Raw genomic sequence first — 23,013 nt, 5'->3', positions numbered from 1 at the left:
TAATGGAAAACACTTACTGTACAGAGATTGAGGTATCTTCAGAGCAAAGGAAAATTGGTCTATGTCACTAATTTTGCCAGACTCCACTTTCCATAGTGAGCCACAAACAGGACGTGAGCCTCTGGCATGAAAACAAACCCTGAGTTGGTATCTGAAGCCAATGATCTCAATTACTGTCATGATTCCTTTACTACTCCTCATGTATCAATACTGCATCTGAACTCAAATAACAGTGCTCTGGGGGGACTGTGCATGTGTGGGGTGCAGGAAGAAATTTGCAACATACAAAACCAAACTGTTGTCTTTTAAATTGTGAATGTTACAGCTGGACTTTATTTTCTTATCAGTAATTAACATACTTGGAATCATCTGTGAGTTACATAGGTGGCACTGACAAGAAACAAAGCAACTGGAGCCATTGATACAATGAATATTAACCCAAGACCTGTTACAACACACCAATCCTGTTATCCGAACTTTGCCTTGCTCTCACTCTCCTTTCTCCCCAGAAGGTGGCAATGGTAAGGACTCCTGACTTTCACATTAGCAAGCCTCACAGGAGGATGGGGCAAGTGCTACTACCTCCCCCTCTTTAGGAGGCATTTCAAAGTGTTTCTCTAAATAAGATACTAATAGGTATTAATGATGAAAGAATCTAGTGGTCAGGTAAGTCGATACAACTCTGGGTAAACAAGTTTATTAAGAGATTTCTTAGAATGTTAACAGGCTCTGAGAGGGGAAAAGAGGAAGTGGCATCCCCCAAACCCAAGGAGACTTCTCACAGGGTGCTTGGCAGTACTGTGTTCCATGTGACTAATTTGGGAAATGGTACACTAGAGAAAGATAAATATATTATAGCCCAAGAAAAAGACAATCAATGACCAAGATGCCAGAACAAATCTGGGGCAGGAAGGTGAAAATAAGTGAGGTTTTCCAAATTTGGAAACTCTTAACCCTGTATATAGTATCTGATGGTGAACCTGGGCAATAATCGTCAATGGCTGCTAAAGTTAACAGGAGAAAGGCAGATGGGGAACCTTATAATGAATGGATCAAGGTGACAATATCTTAACCCACAGATCAATTTAATATCATAAAGAGACACATATGGTAAGCCTCATGATAGGATGCAAGAGGAAATGTACATTATGTACAGTATAGGAAATCTACTACACTATCTTTATGTGTCAGAAAAGCCTCTATCTAGTCAAATATCAAATACCTATTCCCAACTATGCAGTTTACAGGAAATACAGGGGTAGAAGAATATGTTAAGTGACACTACAGAAAAGCAATCAGCAAAATTCTGAAGGTAGGACATTAAAAAAAATTTTTTCTGGAAAAAAATGTCTTTTCAACAAATAAACAACTTAGTCTTTTCAAAAAATTGTAAGACTTTTTTAAAAAGAGGCAGAGAAACTTTAGACTAAAAGAGATTTAAGGGATATACAAACCAAATGCAGTATGTGAAATTATTTGGATCCCAATTCAAACAAACCAAGGAGAAAAAACAGACAGAGAAATTCAAGTACTGACACTATGATTTTGAGTCAAAATTGTTAGAATTTTTTAGGTGTAATAATGATATTGTGGTGATGTTTAAAAAAGAAAACACTCCTTGTCTTTTAAAGAAAGATACTAAAGTAGTTTAAGATGAAATCATAGGATATCTTGGATCTCTCATGATAACATGAGAGACAGAGAAAAGAGCACTGATGAACCAAGATTGGCTTGACTGTGTGTTGGTCACCATTAAAGCTGAGAGTTCATTAGACAACTCAACTTTTGTGTACATTTGAAATGTCCCATGATACCTTTTTTAAAAGAAGACTTTATTTATTTATTTATTTGACAGAGAGAGTGAGAGAGGGAACACAAGCAGGGGGAGTGGGAGAGGGAGAAGCAGGCTTCCTGTTGAGCATGGAGCCCAATGCAGGACTTGATCCCAGGCCCCTGGGATCATGACCTGAGCTGAAGGCAGACCCTCAACTGACTGAGCCACCCAGGAGCTCCCCATGACACATTTTTAAAAGTCCATAGCTTTACATATACATGGACTATAAAATTATAAACGTTCTCTGTTATTCCAACAGTGTAGCTTCTGTACATCTGGTATAAATGGAACACTGTGGCAATAAATTAGAATCCTCCTCTGGTTGTGGAGTGTGTTTTGATCAATTTCAATGCAACTATATGACAAGTTATTGGCAAGTATGTGTATTTAGGTTTACATCTATTTAGAAAGATCTACAATTTATATGAATCTATTCCATAAAATAGATGAGGTTCATTTGAGTTTATAGCTACCCATAAAAAGTGATACAGATTCAAGCATGGTCCTTTGCTTTTGCCTAGAAAATCTTACATTTCCTAAGTGAACTATAATTCAGAATAGATCTTTTATACCCTGGATGTATTTGTGGATGGCAATGAATTGACCAGTTTCTCTTGGAATTTAGATTTCTATTCTTTAGCCTTTGAGTTTACCTAAAACTAAAAAGTACATTTAAGAAATAGAAAGCAGGGGTGCCTGGGTGGCTCAGTGGGTTAAAGCCTCTGCCTTTGGCTCAGGTCATGATCCCAGGGTTCTGGGATGGAGCCCTGCATTGGCTTTCTGCTCAGCAGGGAGCCTGCTTCCTCTTCTCTCTCTGCCTGCCTCTCTGCCTACTTGTGATCTCTGTCTGTCAAGTAAATAGAATCTTTTAAAAAATTTTAAAAAAAGAAATAGAAAGCAAATGCATCTAGTATATTAATATCAAAGTACTATATATATAAAATGTATTATATATATTTTAACAATATATGTTTATATATTGTCAAAGGAATTAGTTAATATATGATTCAAAAATTTTATCTACTTAGAGTCCTGAGAATCATCACTTTGGAATTCTTATGTGTAGAAAGTAGTTTAAAATTTCATTTAGTCTAGGGTGCCTGTGTGGCTCAGTCAGTTAAGCCTCTGCCTTCAGCTCAGGTCATGATCCCAGGGTCCTGGGATGGAGTCCCATATCAGGCTTCTTGCTCAACAGGGAGTGTTCTTCTCCCTCTCCTTCTGCCTCTCCCACCTGCTCATACTCTCTCTCTCTCAAATAAATAAAATCTTTTAAAAAAATTTCATTTAGTCTAATCCTTGTCTTCTGAGCAGAATCAAACCAAGTGTGTAGTCAAGGTAGAAGTGCATTATAGGGCTCCTCTTTTTCTGCCAACAATATTATTTGACCTTGAGCCAAAAACATTCAATTGTCATACCAATCCACAATGGTAGGTATATTATGGAATAGGAGCGGGAGAGCCTAATACAAATATAGACACAAATCTAAGCTGAAAACAGAACTCTAGAATACGGGGCGGGGGGGGGCAGTGCACCTGGGTGACAGTTAAGCACCCAACTCTTGTTTTCAGCTCAGGTCATGATCTCAAGGTTGTGAGATTGAGCCCTGTGTCGGGCTCCATGCTCAGAACGGAGTCTGCCTCACATTCTCTCTCCCTCTTCCCCTCCCACTCATTCTCTCTCTCTAAAATAAATAAATCTTAAGGGGAAAAAAAAATAAACCTCATGTACACAGAAGGCTGAAGAAAATGTCTAAAAACAATACTTATCTTCATAAAACTATTGAAAAGACATTCAACTACAAAACAAAAACACAATTCCATAAACTATCAACTATAAGAGAACAAATTTCTTGAAATTAAGAATATGCTGGCTGATTAAGAAAAAAAAAAAAATCAAGGGGCGCCTGGGTGGCTCAGTGGGTTGAGCCGCTGCCTTCGGCTCAGGTCATGATCTCAGGGTCCTGGGATCGAGCTCCGCATCCGGCTCTCTGCTCGGCGGGGAGCCTGCTTCCTCCTCTCTCTCTACCTGCCTCTCTGCCTGCTGGTGATCTCTCTCTGTCAAATAAATAAATAAAATCTTAAAAAAAAAAAAAATCAAGAGCACCTGGGTGGCTCAGTCAGTTGAGCCTCCAACTCTTGGTTTCAACTGCGGTCATGAGCTCAGGGTAATGGCATCAGGCCCCACATTATGCTCTGTTTGAAGTCTCTCCCTGTGTCCCTCTCCCTATTCACTCTCACACTCTCTAATAAATCCTTAAAAAAAGAAAAATCAATGGACTAGTAGGAGGTTAAGGACAAAAAATCTCCCAGAAAGTAGAACAAAAACATGAAAAAATGGAAACAGAAAAAGCAAAAAATCAGAGGACCCAAGAGGTCCCACTTATAACCAGAAATAGTTCTAGTAAGATAATAATGAACAGAAGCAGATTTTAAGGAATGTTTTCCAGAATTGAAGGAAATGTCTCTATATTTGCAAGATCCTAATGAAAAACCAGTAAAAATGGCTTTAACAGAAGACCATATTAAGACATATAATACAATTCATCCAAGAAGGGATAAAGAGAGAATTCTAAAGGTTTCCAAAATTAAGAACAGGTCACAAAAGATTAGAAATAAGAATGCATCAGACTTCTCAATCACAACAACCCAGGGAAGTAGAAGAATCCTTCAAAACTCTGAAAGAGAATAATTTTCCACCTAGAATTCTAAGCTTAGATATCTTACAAAACCCAAGTACAAAAGTAACAACAACAACAAAAAAGGAATAAAAAAGACCTTTCAAACCAGTTAATTGGGAAAAATGTGCTTTCAGGACAACTTCACTTAGAAAGTTTGGAGGTCAGCTCCAGCAATTAAAGGAATAGGTCATAAAAGATAAAAAATGTGACTGAGAACATAGGATCCATCACAGGAGGGATATGAACGGTGCTCCAGGTAACACCTGCATAGCAGGCCTGGACCAACAAGGACATACTGCAACAGGAAGACAGAGGATCCTAGAAGGGAAATTTCAAGGAAATTTGAAATGAAGCTGATAGATACTGGATGTGTTGAGTATGTATGTATAAACTAATATTGGTCAGTTACGGAGAGGTATCAGAAATTTGGAGGAAGACATAGTGGAAGGAAGGAAAAAATAAGCAGATGAAAAAGCCAGATGGTTAAAGACTCAAAAAGATAGAACAGAATAGTCAAAACCAACATTATTTTAAGTAGCTTCTACACTAGATTGATTTTTCTCCATCTTGAAAGTGCTCAGCTCTCACAAATGTCCTCTTACAATCTTAACGTGTCCATATATAACTGTAAATATGATTTCTTGGAAAACTGTTTCTCAATGTACAAAACATACTAAACCCATTTGAAAAGAATAAATGTGCCTTATGTGCATAAATAAGACTAAACACTTGAAATTCCAAAATCTGCTGTGAGGAAAAACACCTTTATAGTCAATTTACTGAAGAGGAAACCCAAAAAGCAAATAAATACAAAAAGATAGTAAATCTCACTAGTAATTAGGGAAGTACAAATTGAAAGAATGTGAGTTACCATTTCATACCCATGATATTGGCAAAATTTAAAAGCCTAACAATATGAGTGTTGGGGAAGTTCTGGAAACCTGGAACTCTCATATATTGCACATATAACTTTAGAGAGAAAACAGTGATACCCAGCAAAACCAAAGATATCCTGACCACTTTTAGGTGTTATCATATAAATAAACTCTCATTCATTTGCACAAAGAGAATGCATACAAGGATGTTTACTGAGAGTCATTTGCAAGAGGAAAAAATTGGAAACATCCTAACTGTTCATTAGTAGGGTAACGAACACGCTGGTGTTTATTCCTATAAGGGAATAGCATACAGCAGTTAAAATGAACTACCTGAGCTACATATATGAATATGCACATTTAATTTAGTGAAAAAAAAAGTTGCAAAAAGGCATACACATTATGTATTTATATAGAAAAATAAAAACAAAAAATAGAAGTTATTTATGTACACATGTATGTAGTAATAGCGTAAGAACATACTATAGAAAGAATATGCACCAATTATAGATATTGGTTAGCTCTAAATAGGAAAAAAAGGAAAACTAAGAAGCAACATTGTATCTAACATTCTAAAAAAAAAGGTGAAGATATCTGAAGCAAAGATGGCAACAGGTTAACATTGGCTAAATCCATTTTTTCTATAAGTCTGAAATTTTTTAATAATTAAAACTTTTAATAAAAAATACATTAAAATACATAGCGACCAATTATAATATGTAGTTTTTATTTGGATTCTGAGTCAAAAAAAGAAACTAGGAAAAGTACACACACACACACACACACACACACACACAGAAAACAATTAGGAATTTAAATAGTGACCATATGTTGATACTATGGAAGTTTTGTTCATTTTTCCCTTGGTGTGATAATAGTTTTAAAAGGGAGCCTTATCTTTTACAGATATATACTGAAATGTTATGGATCAATAAATGTTGACCCATGATTTTTAGATACTGCTTCCAAATAATACTGGGTGTGCTGGGAGTTAAGCTGCTGGATGATACACGACTGGCCATATGTTCTTAAGTTTTTCAAGTTGGGTAACAGTCACTGTGTGGTTGTCATACTCCTGTTTAATTATGTACATGTTTGAAATTGCCCACAATACATTCAAACAAACAAAAAATGTCAAGCTCAATGTTTAAATCAAAATTAAGATATGCAAACTCCAGAATCCCCATTAAGAAATAGGAACAACCGTTTAAGAGTGCACTGAATTAAATGACATGTAGGTCTCCAGCTCAGGGACACAGCACTATTTTCACGGCTCTGAAGTCCTCTAAAAGATATAAAGACCATGGATTCCTAAGTACCCCATGCCAATTAGACGGACTTTCTGGAAACTGTCTGCTTCATGACCCTACCCACACTCAAAGAGTTATGCCTCTCATTTTGCTGAGAGAAGTGAATTCATTTTTCTGCCAGGTGAATAATGCAGGAACTCGACTTAGGAATTTTAATGCTGCATTTACTTCTTCCTGACTCCGTTGAGGGAAAGCATCTGTTAAAATTCTTGAGCATACAAGATCCAGTGTTTCTTATTAAAACAGAAGAAGGCAAGCAATTAAATACATCCAAGCTAACTAGTTCTAACTACTTTTTAATATTATTACTGGACTTCAAAAACACTGGTATCCAATTCTTTAAAGGTCTAAAAATGAGGTGGGTTTTTTTTTTTTTTGAACAACTACAGAATTATGCAATGTCAAACAACTTACATGCCTTTTCTGTTCTGAGAAATTGGTATTTACAGGTTTCATAAAAACATAAAATTTTTTCTTTTTAGAAATGAGAAACATTATTTTTGTAATTCTATTTGTTTAAAATAAATTTTGCCAAGAAACCAACCTCCAAAATATATTTTCCAACTGCAACTTTGAGTTCATGACACTCAAAAAAGATAATTTTAAAACATATTGAATATATATAGAAAAAATATAGAGAGAATAATATATATAGAAAATATAATATAGAGAAATACATAGAGAGAAAAATAATATATAGAAAAAATGTTTTGTTCAATACAGATTTTCACACCCTTCGCATTCTTTTCACATTTGTTTGTTACCAGGGTAAAGATAACTATATTACATTTTTAGAAATTAAACTTAAATATTTTTAGAAATTGTACAGTGAGAAAAGAAGGCAATTTGCAGAACAGAGACAAAATAAGGATTTTACCAAAACAGCAATCAAAAGAAAACATATGTGTCAGAGGATTAACTGCTCTATTCATTGGAGCCATCTTCCTCCAAAGCAAATTATTTTTTAATTGTCTTAGGAATACTAATGTCATATGAAGCTACTCTACCTGTTAATATTTGTGCTTGCTGGAGCCTAAAGAAAGTTAATTTCCCTAAGTGTGCTCTATATCCTCCTCCTCTGGATAGGACTCTCTCTTTTCTAAACAACTCTTTGAAAGAAGGAGCCAAAGCATTACCATACAAGTTCTCGTTAGTGGAATCAGCCACCAAGAGCAAGGATCATGAAGAGTAGCCTCAGCTACTCCCTTAGTGACCAGCAGCCCTCATTCCTTACAGACAACAAGGGCCACTAAGCACATCATCCTGACAAAGCCTGTTAGCACATAGTTGGAAGATACAGACACAGAGAACTATAATAAAGGCAAGACATCATGCTCAGTGGCTGATGAATATGGCCCACAGCTGAACACCACTTCCCAGACCCACCAGAGAGTGAGCTTCCAGGCTTGGTGGCCAGGACAACTTTGGAGAGGACACAACGTCTTCACTGAACCCTGAAGTCTGACCAGGATGTCAACAGAGAGCAATGGCCTCGCATGGAGGTATTCCAGGTGGAATTTGCAACTCTTGCAAAAGGGAGAAAATGCTGGATGCTATCAAAAAGGACAGCGGTCAAGTTTGGCTGAACTCTGAGTCTATGTTGGTGAATCCAGACAGGGGGAGGAGCTTGAAAGAGTAGCCTACAGAGGGCCTTGCCTGGAAGTGTCAGCAGTTCTTACTTGAGGAGTGAGCATGGCAGCTACAGTGATCTGGACCTTTGTATGGTTGCCCATCAGTCTCCACAGTTGGCTTTACCTGCACATACTGGGCCCCTGCAATGACTGTATTCCCCTGGGTGTGCCTACCTGGACTGAAACCACATTTAAGTCAATCAAGTTTCCATTCCTTTGATGGACATTCATTGTTTGTCAATTAGTAGAGAGGGTGTTGGGATGAAAACTGGTTTGAGGGGCACCTGAGTGGCTCAGTCAGTTCAGCGTCTGCCTTCAGCTCATGTCATGATCTCAAGTTCCTGGGATTGAACCCCGCACTGGGCTTCCTACTCAGCAGGGAGTCTGCTTCTCTTTCTCCCTCTACCTCTACCCCTCCCCACTGCTCTTGCTCTCTCTCTCTCAAATAAATAAATAAAATCTTAAAAAAAAAAGAATGAAAACTGGTTTGAGCTTCTTATCCATTTGTTCTTCATTCAGCAAGTACTCAGTGCTTAGTGGGTTCTCTGCACTGGGCTGGCCATGAGGGAAACCAAGTTGACCAAGACCTTGACTCAGCACCCAGGAAGCCTATAGTATGTATAATCGCCATGAAAACTTTAGTTTCTTAGAAGTTAAATAGGTATCTATTCTAGAAACAATTCTACTCCTAGGTATTTATACAACTGGAATGAGAACATAATTCCCAAAAAGAAACTTTGTAGAGGAATGTTCACAGCAGTTTTATTCACAGTAGCCAAAAATGAGAAATAAGCCAGGCGTCCATCAACAGAAGACTAGGGAACTGTGGTAAATTCATCAATGCAAGAGGAGTTGGTAGTAAAGGGGGACCAACTACAGATTCACAAAATGCCATGGATGTGTCTCAAAAACCTGTGAGTGAAAAAAGCTGAACACAAGAAAGGTTCATAGTGTCTGATTCCATTCCATTCTAGAATAAGCAAATTAACCTATGATGTGGAAAGTAGATGAGTAATTGCTTCTAGGGGTAGGGGTTGGTTGGAAAGGAGTAGAAGGAAGCTTTCTGGAGTGACAGAAATATTCTGTGCCTTGATATTCTTTTCACCAAATAGACTGAAGGGAGTTAACATGTGACCATTTCACTGTATTGTGAATTATAACTCAAACAAAAGTATATAAAACATACTAGAGTCTAAACATTGTAGAAAGGAACAAAAGGGTGTATTGGACACATAGGATTACAGAAGAGAGATCCCTAACCCAGACAGAGGGCGTCTGCAAAGGCATCTAGAAGTAAGTGACCCTGGAGCTCAGGCCTGAAAGATGAGTCAGAGTTAACCAGGATGCCATTTACAATGACGTGGATGGAACTAGAGGGTATTATGCTAAGCGAAATAAGTCGATCAGAGAAAGACAACTATCATATGATCTCCCTGATATGTGGAATTTGAGAAACCAAGGCAGAAGATCATAGGGGAAGGGAGGGAAAAATCGAAACAAGACGAAACCAGAGAGGGAGACAAACCATAAGAGACTCAATCTCAGGAAACAAACTGAGAGTTGCTGGGGGGGGAGGGGACAAGGACAGCATGGCTGGGTTATGGACATTGGGGAGGGTATGTGCTATGGTGAGTGCTGTGAATTGTGTAAGACTGATGAGTCACAGACCTGTACCCCTGGGGCAAATAATACATTACATGATAATAATAAAAAAAGAGAGGAAAAAAGTGTAAGTGGATAATAAACATATGAACAATACCAACAAAAAAGGAGTTAACCAGGATGGAAGGAAAGAAGATATTCCTAACAGGAAGTAGATGTACAAAAGGGGTGGGGGTGAGTGCCGGGGTGTCACAGGTAAAACTTCCAACCGCTGGACCACAAGGTGAGAAGGGCCCAGACCTTCTGGCCTCCAGAACCAAACACAAACCTCCTGTGCTTCGTCAGGGAGGACCCCCCCTCAGTACATGGCACCTTTGAAAAGACCCAAGGAAGTGAACCCAGAACATCTCTAAGAAGACTGGACACAAACCCTTATCCACAGGTCCAAACGCTGACTTGGGGGCTAAACAAAGCTCTATCTTAAATTCACATTGGATTTGGTTTTCAAAAGCCAACCCAGCCGGTTAATCGTGTTGGGATCTGTCATTTGGATTTCAACGTTCCAAAGGGAGAAAAAAATGTGTTTGAAGGGTGTGCTGCAGGCAATGAATTTATTTCAACATCCACTTACATCACGTGTTTGCTCCACTGTGTTTAAAGGAACAGTAGCCCCACAAGACGCCGGGCTGGACAGGAGGAGGAGGATACTGTGGTTAAATACGAAGATTTGGGAAGGGTCACTTTCAGATACACATGAGCTCAACTCAAGCTGTGAAAAAGCTGGGTAACTGCAAACCCAGCATTTCCCAATATTGTTACGAGACCTGTCCATCACGGAACACCTAGTGGCAGCCGGTATAGTTGTGGAACATGTTCTGAGACGGGCCTTCTTAGGTAAAACCCAAATGAAGTGCAAGACTTTCGGGCCACCGGAGCCACCGCCCGGAAGTGGTCCAGCGGCTCAAGTCTTCAAATGCACTTCCTCATGATTTATAGCTTTCTTAACACCAGGTCTAGTAACGAGTGATGATTCTGTCTATGGAGTATCTCCAAAGTTCCAGCTATTTTAGTCTTTGTCTTATGTAATCGTTTTACCACCTCCAAAGCGGATACTATCAGAAGTCCGATTTTATATGCAAGGAAGCAAATGCACCAAGTCATCTGAAATACGTGCTTAAAATTTCATAGGTAATAAATGACAGAGCTGGAATATGAAATGAGGCATAATTTCCAATCGTTCTATCTTAAGCACCGTGCCAGCCAGCCATCTCCACTGTATAATATTAACCCATCCTCTGTGCCTTCATCCGTTCATGTAGTCATACATTCAAATTCCTCACTTAACAATGAAGTGCTGATGAAGTCATGTCAAGTTCATTACATTGGAAAATATATTTTATTTTTTATTTTTTATTTTTTTTTAAGATTTTATTTTTATTTATTTGACAGAGAGAGATCACAAGTAGACAGAGAGGCAGGCAGAGAGAGAGAGAGAGAGAGGGAAGCAGGCTCCCCGCTGAGCAGAGAGCCCGATGCGGGACTCGATCCCAGGACCCTGAGATCATGACCTGAGCCGAAGGCAGTGGCTTAACCCACTGAGCCACCCAGGCGCCCGGAAAATATATTTTAGTCTATGTTGGCTGAAACTTGGTTTTTGGAGATGAGAGAAGGTGGATTCTTTATCTTCTCACTTTTGAGTATCAGGAGAATACCCTGTCACCTACTTTTATCCTAGGAACATATCTGGTATTGGCCATTCTGGCCAAAAATGGTATTGCCAAACAGGTTTCAACCCTAGTAGCTTTTCTGCGTCAGGTTTGATTCAGTCATTGAATCAAGCCCTTCATGAAACATATTTTCTGGAATTTTCCTGAACCATAGATTCTCAAAGCTGGCTGATGGACTCTATATTTAAAAACAAACAAACAAACAAAAAAACTACACACATACACACCAACCCTGAAAATAATCGACTCTAAAAAAACTAAAAATCCTCACCAAGAGCCATCACTAGAAGTATTAATAAAGTTGTAGAAGTTCGTTAAGTTTAAGAAAACAAGTATATTACCTTTAAGCCCCCCTTGATTTATAAAAATAAGATTTAATTGTGTCCCTCTATGGGTGGGTGGGTAGGTGTGAATCTATCTTAACTACTAGGCAAGAGATTGAATTTGACAAATGTATCTGCAACACCTACGTATCACTATAACTGTACCTCTTATCTGACAATTATCAAATATTTTAATTTACTAGCAGCTCCATTTGCAAAAAAATCCTTCCAGACTCTCACCAGGTCAAATGACAACTTCTTGGAATGGGGTAATTTTAATGAGATTTCCCCAATACTTCCTTTGTTCTCAGACTCACCCAGTTAGAATTTGGGCTTTGTCCCCAAGTTCATTAAGGCATCTCAGAGCAGAGGAAGCTCATAGAAGATGAATTTAGTATCTGAACTTTCACAGTGCTTTACCCTTAGGCTACTTGATCAGCATTAAATAACTAAAAAAAAAAATGTATTTTTTTAATGTGTAAAGATAGTTCAGTGGAATACCCTAAAAGAAAGCTAACAGCCACTCCCCCAAGCCCCTTCTGTACTGCCACATTCTTCCTTCCAGGGGGATGCGATTCTAGTCTGCAGTCCCCAGAGAGACATCAGTGCACAACTGCACTTTTTCACACTGGAGCCTGAATGCAAAATGTGGCCTCATTACTACATGCCGACTAACAGACCATCACATTTTGGCTAAAATGTTTCTTACATTTTCTCCATCTGATCTATGTGCCAATGAAGAGGAGTTTGCATATGTAAGACCCTGTGAGCGTATTTCAGAGCTCATGCTGAACAGAAGCGTCAAGCATCTAAAAATATAGGATGAGCTCTACTTGTGTATAATCTATCATGCCAATCTGGATAATTTAACAAATAATCAAAAATAGTACAGCTTTGGGAGGAATAAATTTGTCAGGAGTCAGAAGTTTAACCTACTCATGGGAAGTAATACAGCTCTGAAAACTTCAGTTTCTTAAAAGAGGGTTCACTTTTAATCAGCTGGGATATACATTAAGCTTCCATATTCTTGTTATAAGAACATCCTCAAAACACAACCATATGGAAGCAAGTAAAGACAACATAATATACATACATCCAAGAGTTTAGGCTTATATAATTTCAAGAATGTTTAATAGTTCCATATTTACTACACTAAAATAAGAAAAAAACCCAGCAGAGCTAAACAGTTAACTACAAGGACACATCTGAAATGACAAGAATATAAGCTTAAGATCTTAACATACAGATTCCAGAAGCTTCTGGCAGAATCAAGTATGTGAAGTCTCTGACTTGTAATATCACACCATCCCATCTTCTGCCATCTGCCTCTAGCAAATGTCAGTGTATTCCCAGGATGGAAACAAGCTTCCTTTCTGAATCATTCCTACAAAGACTTAAAAAATATGGCCTGCTGCAGTTGAGCATTATTGCCTTGAATTCAGGATAAAAAAATTAATCCATAGCCTCCTTCAGGAATTCAGAAAAATCAAGAATTCCCTCATTTAAATGACTAGTGTCTAAACTGAATGAGGCAAAGACTCCCATACTGACAGCCCAGTGAAGGGCCAAACCATCTTTGAGAAATGGGAACTAGAGAACTCACAAGCTCCAAGACGGTACTGAGGATTCCAAGGACATGTTAGAAAATAGAACATTAAAATCACCTCCCCATTTGGGGTTTTTCACGAAGAGGCCTTCAAGCATGCAATTTCTGTTTTCCGTTGCTGGTGGATTTATGAGACTCTCAGAGTGCAATGCCCTTATTGCAGTGTTAGAACATTCTGTATGATTAATTGATTGCAAATCACCGCAGAGGGTGCCAAGATCACTGGTAGGAAGCAGGTCATTAAATAAATAAAACTCGGCCAATGTTTTGCTTGTAAACATTACTTCCAAAGCCTTACAGCACAGCACCATTCCTTACAAAATGGCTTCAATGCACCAGAGGAGCAGAGTGTCCTATATTTTTGGCCGATGATGCAAATATTCTCTATTTAATCCAAACATCCAGCATGTTATGTTTGAGGAAGAAAAAGCTGTAGTGTAATGAAATTTGCACAAAGAGAGCTATGGAAAAGAGTCATCATGAAAATAATTAAATTTTGCACAGCCTTACTGTGAAATTGTTCTGTGAAAGGCCCACAGTCCTATCCTGCATAACTAGAAACTTTGCAAGATTACATTTTTCCTTAGGTAAATCTTCAAACTAAGCATTGATGTTTCAAATTAAATTGAATTAATATGTCATCCAGAGAGAGAATGAAGACCCTGGCCCCTTAACCGAGGAAACTCAAGAGCGATTTATCATGGCAAATTAACAGCTCCGTAGATCAAAACTTGGGCCCAGTGGTTTTTTATTATTATTATTATTATTATTATTATTATTATTATTATTATTTGGCTCAAATCTGTGAAAAGCAACAGGACAGGGCTTCTTCCCCTCAGCCAGCTGTGTCTGGGAACTGACCAGCTGAGAATATGTAGGTGCTTTCCAGTTAGTGTAGAGTAAAGCAGAGGGAAATATTTCTTAAGGTGCCACCACACTTAATTTTAAGATTGCTAGCATCAATACATGATCGTTCAGGCAGTATTTTAAGTCCAACAAGTTAGAAAGTCCTGCCAGGGAAATTGGTTCACATTCTAGGCGTATATTTAACTAAACAAATAGTGTTTGTTTTGGCTGGGGGAAATACACTAGACTTAAATAGGATTTAGCAAAAGAAAAAGGGTTAAAGAAACCATTTCACTGATATGGAGCTGACTGCCCATGTTTAATTCACTGGTGTTTGAGCTACTATATGGTTGAAGAAGAAATACTCCAGTGAACAAATAAGTTGACTAAGTTATTGATAAAACAGTTAAATGCCAAGCTGCTTATATGCCATCTTCCTGAAATGACAAGGATAGGTTCGTTTCTACTTGTTTAGAATAAATTAAAGCATTTTATGAAGAACACATTTTAACTTTTTAAGTTTTCATTTGCCATGCATGGTTACATGGGGCTACATATAACATTCTGGAAAAATTAATCACACAAAGAAATGCTCTCTAGAGTTGGACCAAGATTACCTGTAGCAATGTGTTAAACAGGACAATACATCAGCAAACAAATTTATTTCAACATTAATTACATAGGAAGAAAAGTTGATAACTGTTAAAGTTTGCTGCCTAGAATCCAGTTAGGGATTAAAGGCAAACAATCTGACAGTTACTCTGACATTTAACATACGCCCATCTTACAGGTTTTGAAACTCAGTGGATCTAGTGAGCTAGTCCCCTCTTAGCCTACGTGCATTAACCACCATCACACGCCACGTAACTCTGTCTTTTTTCAACCTCTTCCCATGCCTCAGTCCAGGCAAACTGTGTAGCTCAAGCTTACAGGTGCTGTCATTTCTGCTAAAGAGTAGGGACCCTGACTCCTTCATTTATGTCATAAATATTTATCCAATGTTCATTTTATGCCAAGCAGTGTGCTTGGTGCTTCTGAGAGAGCAATGAACAAAGGAGACGCATGTAGCTTCCCCACCCCTGTGAAGCCTTTTCTGTACTGGGGCAGGCAGACATTACATACATTATTACACAGGTAATTAATTCAAATTATGGGAAGTGCTAATAAGAGGTACATCCTGGCAATTCTGAACCTTGATTTTTATCAGTCTATCCAGGACTAATAAGAACAAATTGATTCAGAGTAACCAACTCAAAAGGAGACCAAGGTCATAAACCAGAGCACAATTTTTAAATCTTAAAGTCAGGAATGGTTCAAAATACCACTGGCCATTCTCAATTTTCTTTCTAGTTGAAAAACCTACTCAGGGAACTCAAGTACAACTACAAGATTTCCTGGGGATACACTGACATAATGGAACCATTTACATAATGTAAGCAGTAAGGGTTGGAAGTTCTGTAGGTATGGGAGCTCTATATGCCAAACAGAGATGTTCGGTCTTGTTGCCAGAATACTTCTTACATTTGGTTCTGGAAACACTGATGACTGATGTAAACTGTTCCTCTATGGAGAGGAACAAAGGGAAGCGAAATGCTGTGCTGTTGAGATTGCCTCTCAGAACAGCTGTGGTGACACAACCAACACCCCCTTCTCAGACCAATACAGAACGGTAGTTAGGTTTTCTATTAGAATAGATTTCCAGGGCACCTGGGTGGCTCAGTGGGTTAAGCCGCTGCCTTCGGCTCAGGTCATGATCTCAGGGTCCTGGGATCGAGGCCCGCATCGGGCTCTCTGCTCAGCAGGGAGCCTGCTTCTCTCCTCTCTCTCTCTCTCTGCCTGCCTCTCTGTCTACTTGTGATCCCTCTCTGTTGAATAAATAAATAAAACTTAAAAAAAAAAAGAATAGATTTCCATTTTGAGTTAAGAAAAAAAAAATATCCCCAATTTAGTTTTTTTCCTAAATCTAAATCCTATCAGCTTTAGTGACATTTAGGAGACACATCTTTATCCGTATGCCACCCCTGAATCACAATCAGAATTAATTACTTCCAGAAGGTAGGAAGGAAGCAGATATTCCCCGGATCCCCGGACATGGCAGGCATTTTCCCCCTCTTTAGCACTGTTAACACTTCCTTCCAGATAGTACAGATGGAGAATTAAGGCTTAGGAATCATGCAGCCTTAGGAGCCTGGGTTAGTGTTTGAAGTGAGGTTCTTGAACATCAAGCCCAGCCCTCCAGGCTGGCATTGCAGGGATAGAGGACAGGCTGGCTGCTTTGGAATCACCTAAGGAGAATGTTAGATACACAGATTTATAGGCCCCAGCCATGTCCTACCAAATGAGAATCTCTGAACAGAGGAGTTCATACTTTTATTGCATTTTTCCAGAAACTCTGAGGTGTAGCCAGCCACAGTAACCACGGTTCCAGCACCAATCCCACCCATGACACCTTATGTCTCTTCAGCCTCCCAGTTAGACTGTAGCCCTCCATGACACAATCATAGGAATTTGAATCTGGAGTCAGGGCTGGGGGAGGGTCCCTCCAAGTTTTAAGCCACTGGTCTTAAAAAGTCCACCCATTCAACTCTATTTTTCTAAATTCATCTTTTCGCAGAGACTCAACAAAAAGAGAAAAGTTGCCTTATTTGAAAAACCCAGTGACAATCACTGTCATTTCACAAGATTGCCGTGTAGCATAAATGAGATGATGAATTCAAATGTGTTTTTAAATGGCATGAAGTACCATATACTATTTCATTATTAATTCAACCCAAAGGCAATTGGGATAAAATTTCCTAACCAGGAGGAATATAACTTTCTCTCATTTCAAGTGAATAAAAAAACCCAAACAGCAAAAAACAAAAACAAAAGAAGAACAACAACAAAAACACACTTTTACAAATAAACTTTTACTATAACACAGCCCGTCTCGTTCTTTACACATTGCCTATGGCTGCTTTTGAGGTACAACAGCAGAGCTGACCATATGCGACCAATACCTGATAGCCTGGAAAGATGAAAACACTCACTGTGCAGTCCTTTAAGAAAAAGTTTGCCACTCACTGGGCCAGATGGCCATATTCTTCTTAGGCAGATATAAATTAACTGTCCTCAGCTAACCACTTCACAATTTAAGCAAACTCTACAAAATGGAACCTCCATTGCAGGATGGACATAGGGGTGAGAAAGGGTCCCAGATTCTGATCTGTGGAAGGGAAGATGCTTCCTTTCCTAGTTTTGAATCATTGTCTCATGAGTCAATGCGACTGATAGGAGCATGCCTTGTCCTTCAAGCACGTTTGGTTCATAAACGGTTGTGAACTTCCCTTCCAAACCCAACCCATAATCAACTTCAAGAATAAAGCCACACAAGGGGTGCCTGGATGGCTCAGTCCGTTAAGCAACTGCCTTCAGCTCAGGTCATGATCCCAGGATCCTGGCATCGAGCCCCACATCAGGCTCCCTGCTCTGTGGGAAGCCTGCTTCTCCTTCTCCCCGCCTTGTGCTCTCTAGCTCTCACTCTGTATCTCTCTAATAAATAAATAAAATCTTAAAAAAAAAAAAAAAAGAATAAAGTCACACCATATAGGAAAGGCCAAATGTGTAGTCCATAGACCACATATTTACATATATATTTATGTGAATGAATACATATATATTTTTTTCCTGCCCCCCCCTCGTTTTAAGCTAAGGATGACCCAAGCCCAGGCCAACCTCTGGAATCATTCATACCAAATGGACTCTCACTTCAGCAGCTTGTTGAAACCAAACTGGAACCCAGGGTAGGAATGAACAGGCAGCCACATGGCTGGCTGGCTGCCTCTGTATCCACCCACCCGCTGGTTTTCCTCTCCTGCTGTGTACTGGGCTCTGTGCACTAAGGCAGGCTGGCCCTGGCCCAGCTGGCTCCCACAGTCAACCTGCCCCCAGAGAACTATGCAATCAGGAAGCTGGCAGTCAGCACCGGGGGCTCACCAGGCCCTACAATCAAATGCCATGTTTCCCTTTCCTAGTACAAAATCTGCAAAAGGCAAAAGTCAATCATCTACATTTGTCAGTGAGAAAGATTAAAATTAAGCCTCTGAGCCCAATTCTTTATAGTCTTGCCATGACGTGGATTACCAAGAGCATGTAATACCATGATTCCCTTAAAAATGTTCCCAAAGTGATAGTCAAAATTCCATAGGAAGAAGAGTTGCCCAGTAACTTCCCAATAGATGCATCTTGACAAAAAGCTGAGGTCATAATGAATGTGTTCAACCATTCGGTTTTTAGTTCACTTAAGCAACTCAAAATAAAGCCATCTAATATCCCTCCCATTCAGAGAGAACTCAAAGTTTTCAGAGCTCTTTAGTTAGGGCCTACGTTTGGAAATATGGTCTAATGAACCTATGGACTCAATATCGTCCACCCCACTCTCTACATGTTGACATACGCGATTGATAACATATCAATAAGCAGAGGTAGATCATTTATCACAATTTTACAAGTTCAACTCACTTGCCTAAACAAGTAAAAAAGACTCACAATGTAGTTGCCAGTCTACAACAGTCTACTACAGTTCAACTTTGGTACATTAAAACAAATTTTTAAAATATTGCAATGAGAAAAATAATCATTTTATCCTGTGTTAAGGGCTAAACTTTTTCCCCTGCCAAATTCATATAATCAATTTCTACCCCCCATTACCTCAAAATGTATTTGGAGATAGAGCCTTCAAAGAAGTAATTAATTGAGGTAATTAGAGACCTTGCACCAATGTGAATGGTGTCCTTATAAGAGGAGGATGTTGGGACACAGACAGGTGCGGGGTAGGGGAAGCCAATGCGAAGACACAGGGAGAAGACAATCATCTACAAACCAAGGAGAAGCCCTCAGCAAAACCAACACTGCCCACACCTTGCTCTCAGACTTTCAGCTTCTAGAACTATGAGGAAATAAATTTCTGTTGTTTGAGCCTCCTAGTCTGTGGTCCTTTATTATGGCAGCCCTAGGAAACTAACACATTCCCCCTTTCAAATACACCTTTGTCCTTGGAGTTTGTGGTATCCAGTGCCAGTTGGACTTTTGTGAGAAATTGCCTGAAGGTCCTTGGCAAAGCTTCTTTCCACACAGATTATACAAATAAGGTGCCCATTTCTGAATTACGGAATATCCTAAAAACATTAGAAATTATCATAGTCACTTCTTTAAAATTGTTACTTAAATACTAACTGTAGTGTAGCTTTTTTTTTGAAATTTTCTATTTTCTTTCCATACATAAAAAACATGTCAATGAAAGTTTAATACAGCTGTCTGTATTTAAAAGAAAAATTCCCAAGATGAAATATTCTGAATACAATGCTTTGAATTTTGACAATATTTTGATGGGCACCAAATCCTAATATGTACTAAAGAGAAACACTCAACACTCTTTTGGAATCCAAATTTAATAAAATTATTCTTCTGCCAATAGCTACATGACTAACACATAAAATTTGGCTCTTGATTTAAATTTTATCATATGCATGGCAAAATCATAACACTTTAACTACACTGAAGAGGAACTTTTTAGGCAATCTTCAAATACTGAGGTACAGATAAAAATATAACTGAAAAGAGAGACCAAGATTTCAGAGTAATTTCCATGCCATAAAGTGTTTTGTCCAGTGTTTAAGGAATAAGCCACATATAGACTAATGGATGCACTGTATAATTAGTTCTAGAATTCCAAAGCTAAGAGGGGGAAAAAAGTCACAAAAATAGTTGTTTTGCCTTTAAGAATAGTAATAAAACTGAGCATTTCATGGGTCCAGTCACATAGAAATTGTCCTACAAGGACTATACTGTTTAAAGAAATTCAAATTTTCTGTGGTCTTATAGTCGTTTTGTAGTCTGTGTCCCTCAGAGGAGTGTAGATTAAGATCTTGAAACAAACCCCTCTTCCACTAAAAACAAAATCAAACACCAACTTGGATTTAATGCTCAAATACCCAAGACGTGTATTCATGAAACAACTTCTAAAAGTGGAGAGCAGAATTCTTTAAAGTGCTACCTTAAACAATATTTACAAGTAAGATGGGGTTATTATTAGGTGACATTAGAGAAACAAACCCTATTTAAGAAAATGGACCTTATGGGAGAAAAGTGAAGCTAAATGATATTTAGGATATCTGAAGATGCTCAGAATCCATGCCAACAATGGCCACCACAGTTCCAAATACTTAGAAATATCTTCCAAATGGTAATACCCAAAAAGGGAGGAAGGGGAAGTAAACCACAAGAAAACAACAGTAACAACTGGCCCTTAACTGTGAACACCCTGCTGGGCATCACAGCAACATTTATTCCACTTCTACTGCAACTGCTACAAAAAGTACAATAAAACAGTTTTCTAGAAATCAGCCACATACAGTGTCCTGGTGAAGAGCGAGGGCTCCAGAGCCGGTCCTCCCAGGCTCTGTCTGGGGCTCTACCATTGAGTAGCTGTGGGACCTTGGACAAGTCACTGAACCTCTCCATACCTCAGTTTCCCACTGAGATGCAGAGAAGAACAGAGCCGTCCCCATGGACTATTGGATTGAACGCATTTCTCCCCAGAGAACTGCAGTACAGGGCTGGAAATTCAGTGTCCTGTAATTGTTGGCAGTGACATTGGTGGTAGGGTAAAGGAAAACCCAGTTACAACCCAAGTACAGTAAAATGGCTGGGGACATTGGACTGAACAAACCAATGAAAAGTGTACCGTCTGTGACATCTAAACACATTCACGAATCTAATTCACAAAAAAAAAAAAAAAAATCTAATTTACACACCATTTTTCCCATCAGGTATACTGTTCTAGAGAGTCACGTGTCCACTGACCCCCATGCCCACAGGACCAGATTGGGAAAAAGAACAAACCATCCTTTCAAGGAGCTGTCTTCACACAGCTGACCTTGGGGCCTACATATAAAATCTTCAGCAGAGCACTCACTCACGGAGGCTAAAGGCACATTTCCCAAAACACCAGCCAACCACATCAGAAGCAAGTTTTGTTGAGTCTGAATACCGTGAACCATGTGTTCTTAGGAGTGGCGGCTGAGTGACCGCTAGCCCCAAGACGCAGCGGCAGAATGCGACAGCGAACACGGACATGGCATCGTCCTGGACTCCAGCATCTGGACCACCACTCTCTCCACCTGCACACCTAGGCCACCTTCTGCCAGGAAGGCACCCTCCCCCCACCCCACCACCAGCACACATGGGGGGCCCGGGCGAAGTCCGGCAAAGACCACCATCAGCCGGCTTATTGTGCGCTGTCAACATTAAAAGCTGTGAACACACCAGCACGGTTTGAACAGTCGTATCTGGCCCTGGTCACCCTCCTAAGAACGTGTATCCAATTTTCATGCCACTTCTCTATCACCGCCTAATCTCCTTCTATTCTCTCCTCCAGAAACTGCTTAGCCTGTTTCGAGTAAACAAACATCAACAGCGTTTTCTGACCAGTGGCAAAACTCCAGTGCTGAACAGCACACACTGCATTCTGATCTAATCCCTACTTAGTACACACACCAGGATGTTCCCGAGAGACTCAGGCCAGAGTTGATTTTTCTCTCTTCTGCCAATGTCCTCGGTGTCCTTGGCCTCCGCTGGACGCACAAGAGCTGCAGCCTAAGTACATTTTCTCAGCATTTCCCTTGGCTCTCTCTAATTCCTTACATGTGGCGAGACTGGTTTTGGATATAATCACTGTTTATTTCCTTAGTACACTTTCTATCTCCTGCAAGGATGCTGCCAAATGTTTAAAAGCTTTATACCTTGAAGCCCAAGTCAACAGAAGAAGATGGGAGATACACAAAAAGGGAGAGATGCTTCTTTTAAACAAAAGCTGAATGTGGTTTAACTCAAACTGAGTTTTTGAATTCCACCAAATCAGGATGCAAAAACTGCCATGACAAAAACAAAAAACACCGTGAATAGCAACTTAATGAATCAACACAGGAAAGCAACATTTACCTAGAAAAAGCCTACTGCAATGTGGTCTCCACGATACAAAAGCTGCAAGATAATAAATGGGTTATGTCCTCTAAATTGTGCCTATTTTTAAAAAAATCCTGATGAACCATTCCATTTTATTTTATTTTTTTAATTTAAGGGATATTTGAAATGATGCTTTGAGGAGTGATTTCATCCTCTCCCAGATGCTGACAAGAAATAAGAATGTTCCAGGAGTGACTAAGTCATGCAAAGAATTATCCACTATGAAGAATTTGCATCTTTTAGATTAGTAATAGATCAACCCTCGGGCGGGGTCAGAATTATTACTCTCTGATTCGAAGTTGCTGAGTACCTTCAAAAGTCTCTGTTGCTGAAAACTCCTCCCGCTGACAAATTAAGAATATACACGAAGCATGGCAACAACTCCGTGTCAAGTTCTGAAGATCTCTATACTACTGCTTGTTTTACGTTTCTGAACGATTTTGCTCTCAGTGATTTACTTCACATCCATGTGGCCGGCCACTTGTTTATTCTATTGCATGCCATCTGTTTTTTGGTAGAGAGGTTTCAAGTTCTTCTCATTCCCTACTTCGTATCCCACAGAAAACAATTTATAGTAG

The 23,013-nt window shown here is 39.2% G+C and overlaps 1 protein-coding gene across 11 annotated transcripts in view; it reads right to left on the bottom strand.

The window, feature by feature from the left end:
• The window catches only part of ARHGEF28 (Rho guanine nucleotide exchange factor 28), a 314,675-nt gene that overhangs the window by 5,590 nt on the left and 286,072 nt on the right, over positions 1-23,013 (bottom strand). The window contains exon 37 of one of the 11 annotated variants that reach the window (XR_007127439.1): positions 20,935-21,043. The exons of 9 other annotated variants lie outside the window; for them this stretch is intronic. Coding sequence is in view for 1 of the 2 variants with exons in the window: in XM_047729921.1 (XP_047585877.1) it covers positions 12,531-12,614 (84 nt within the window). In the remaining variant the exon portion in view is untranslated. Of the gene's footprint in view, positions 1-12,530; positions 12,615-20,934; positions 21,044-23,013 lie in introns of all 11 variants that reach the window. One more of the 11 variants, XM_047729921.1, reaches the window with a different exon arrangement.

The sequence above is a fragment of the Lutra lutra genome, chromosome 5 (genome assembly GCF_902655055.1).
Source record: "Lutra lutra chromosome 5, mLutLut1.2, whole genome shotgun sequence".
Classification (NCBI taxonomy): Eukaryota; Metazoa; Chordata; class Mammalia; order Carnivora; family Mustelidae; genus Lutra; species Lutra lutra.
Note: the sequence above shows the minus strand (reverse complement) of the source record. Positions and strands in the feature narration are given on the sequence as shown.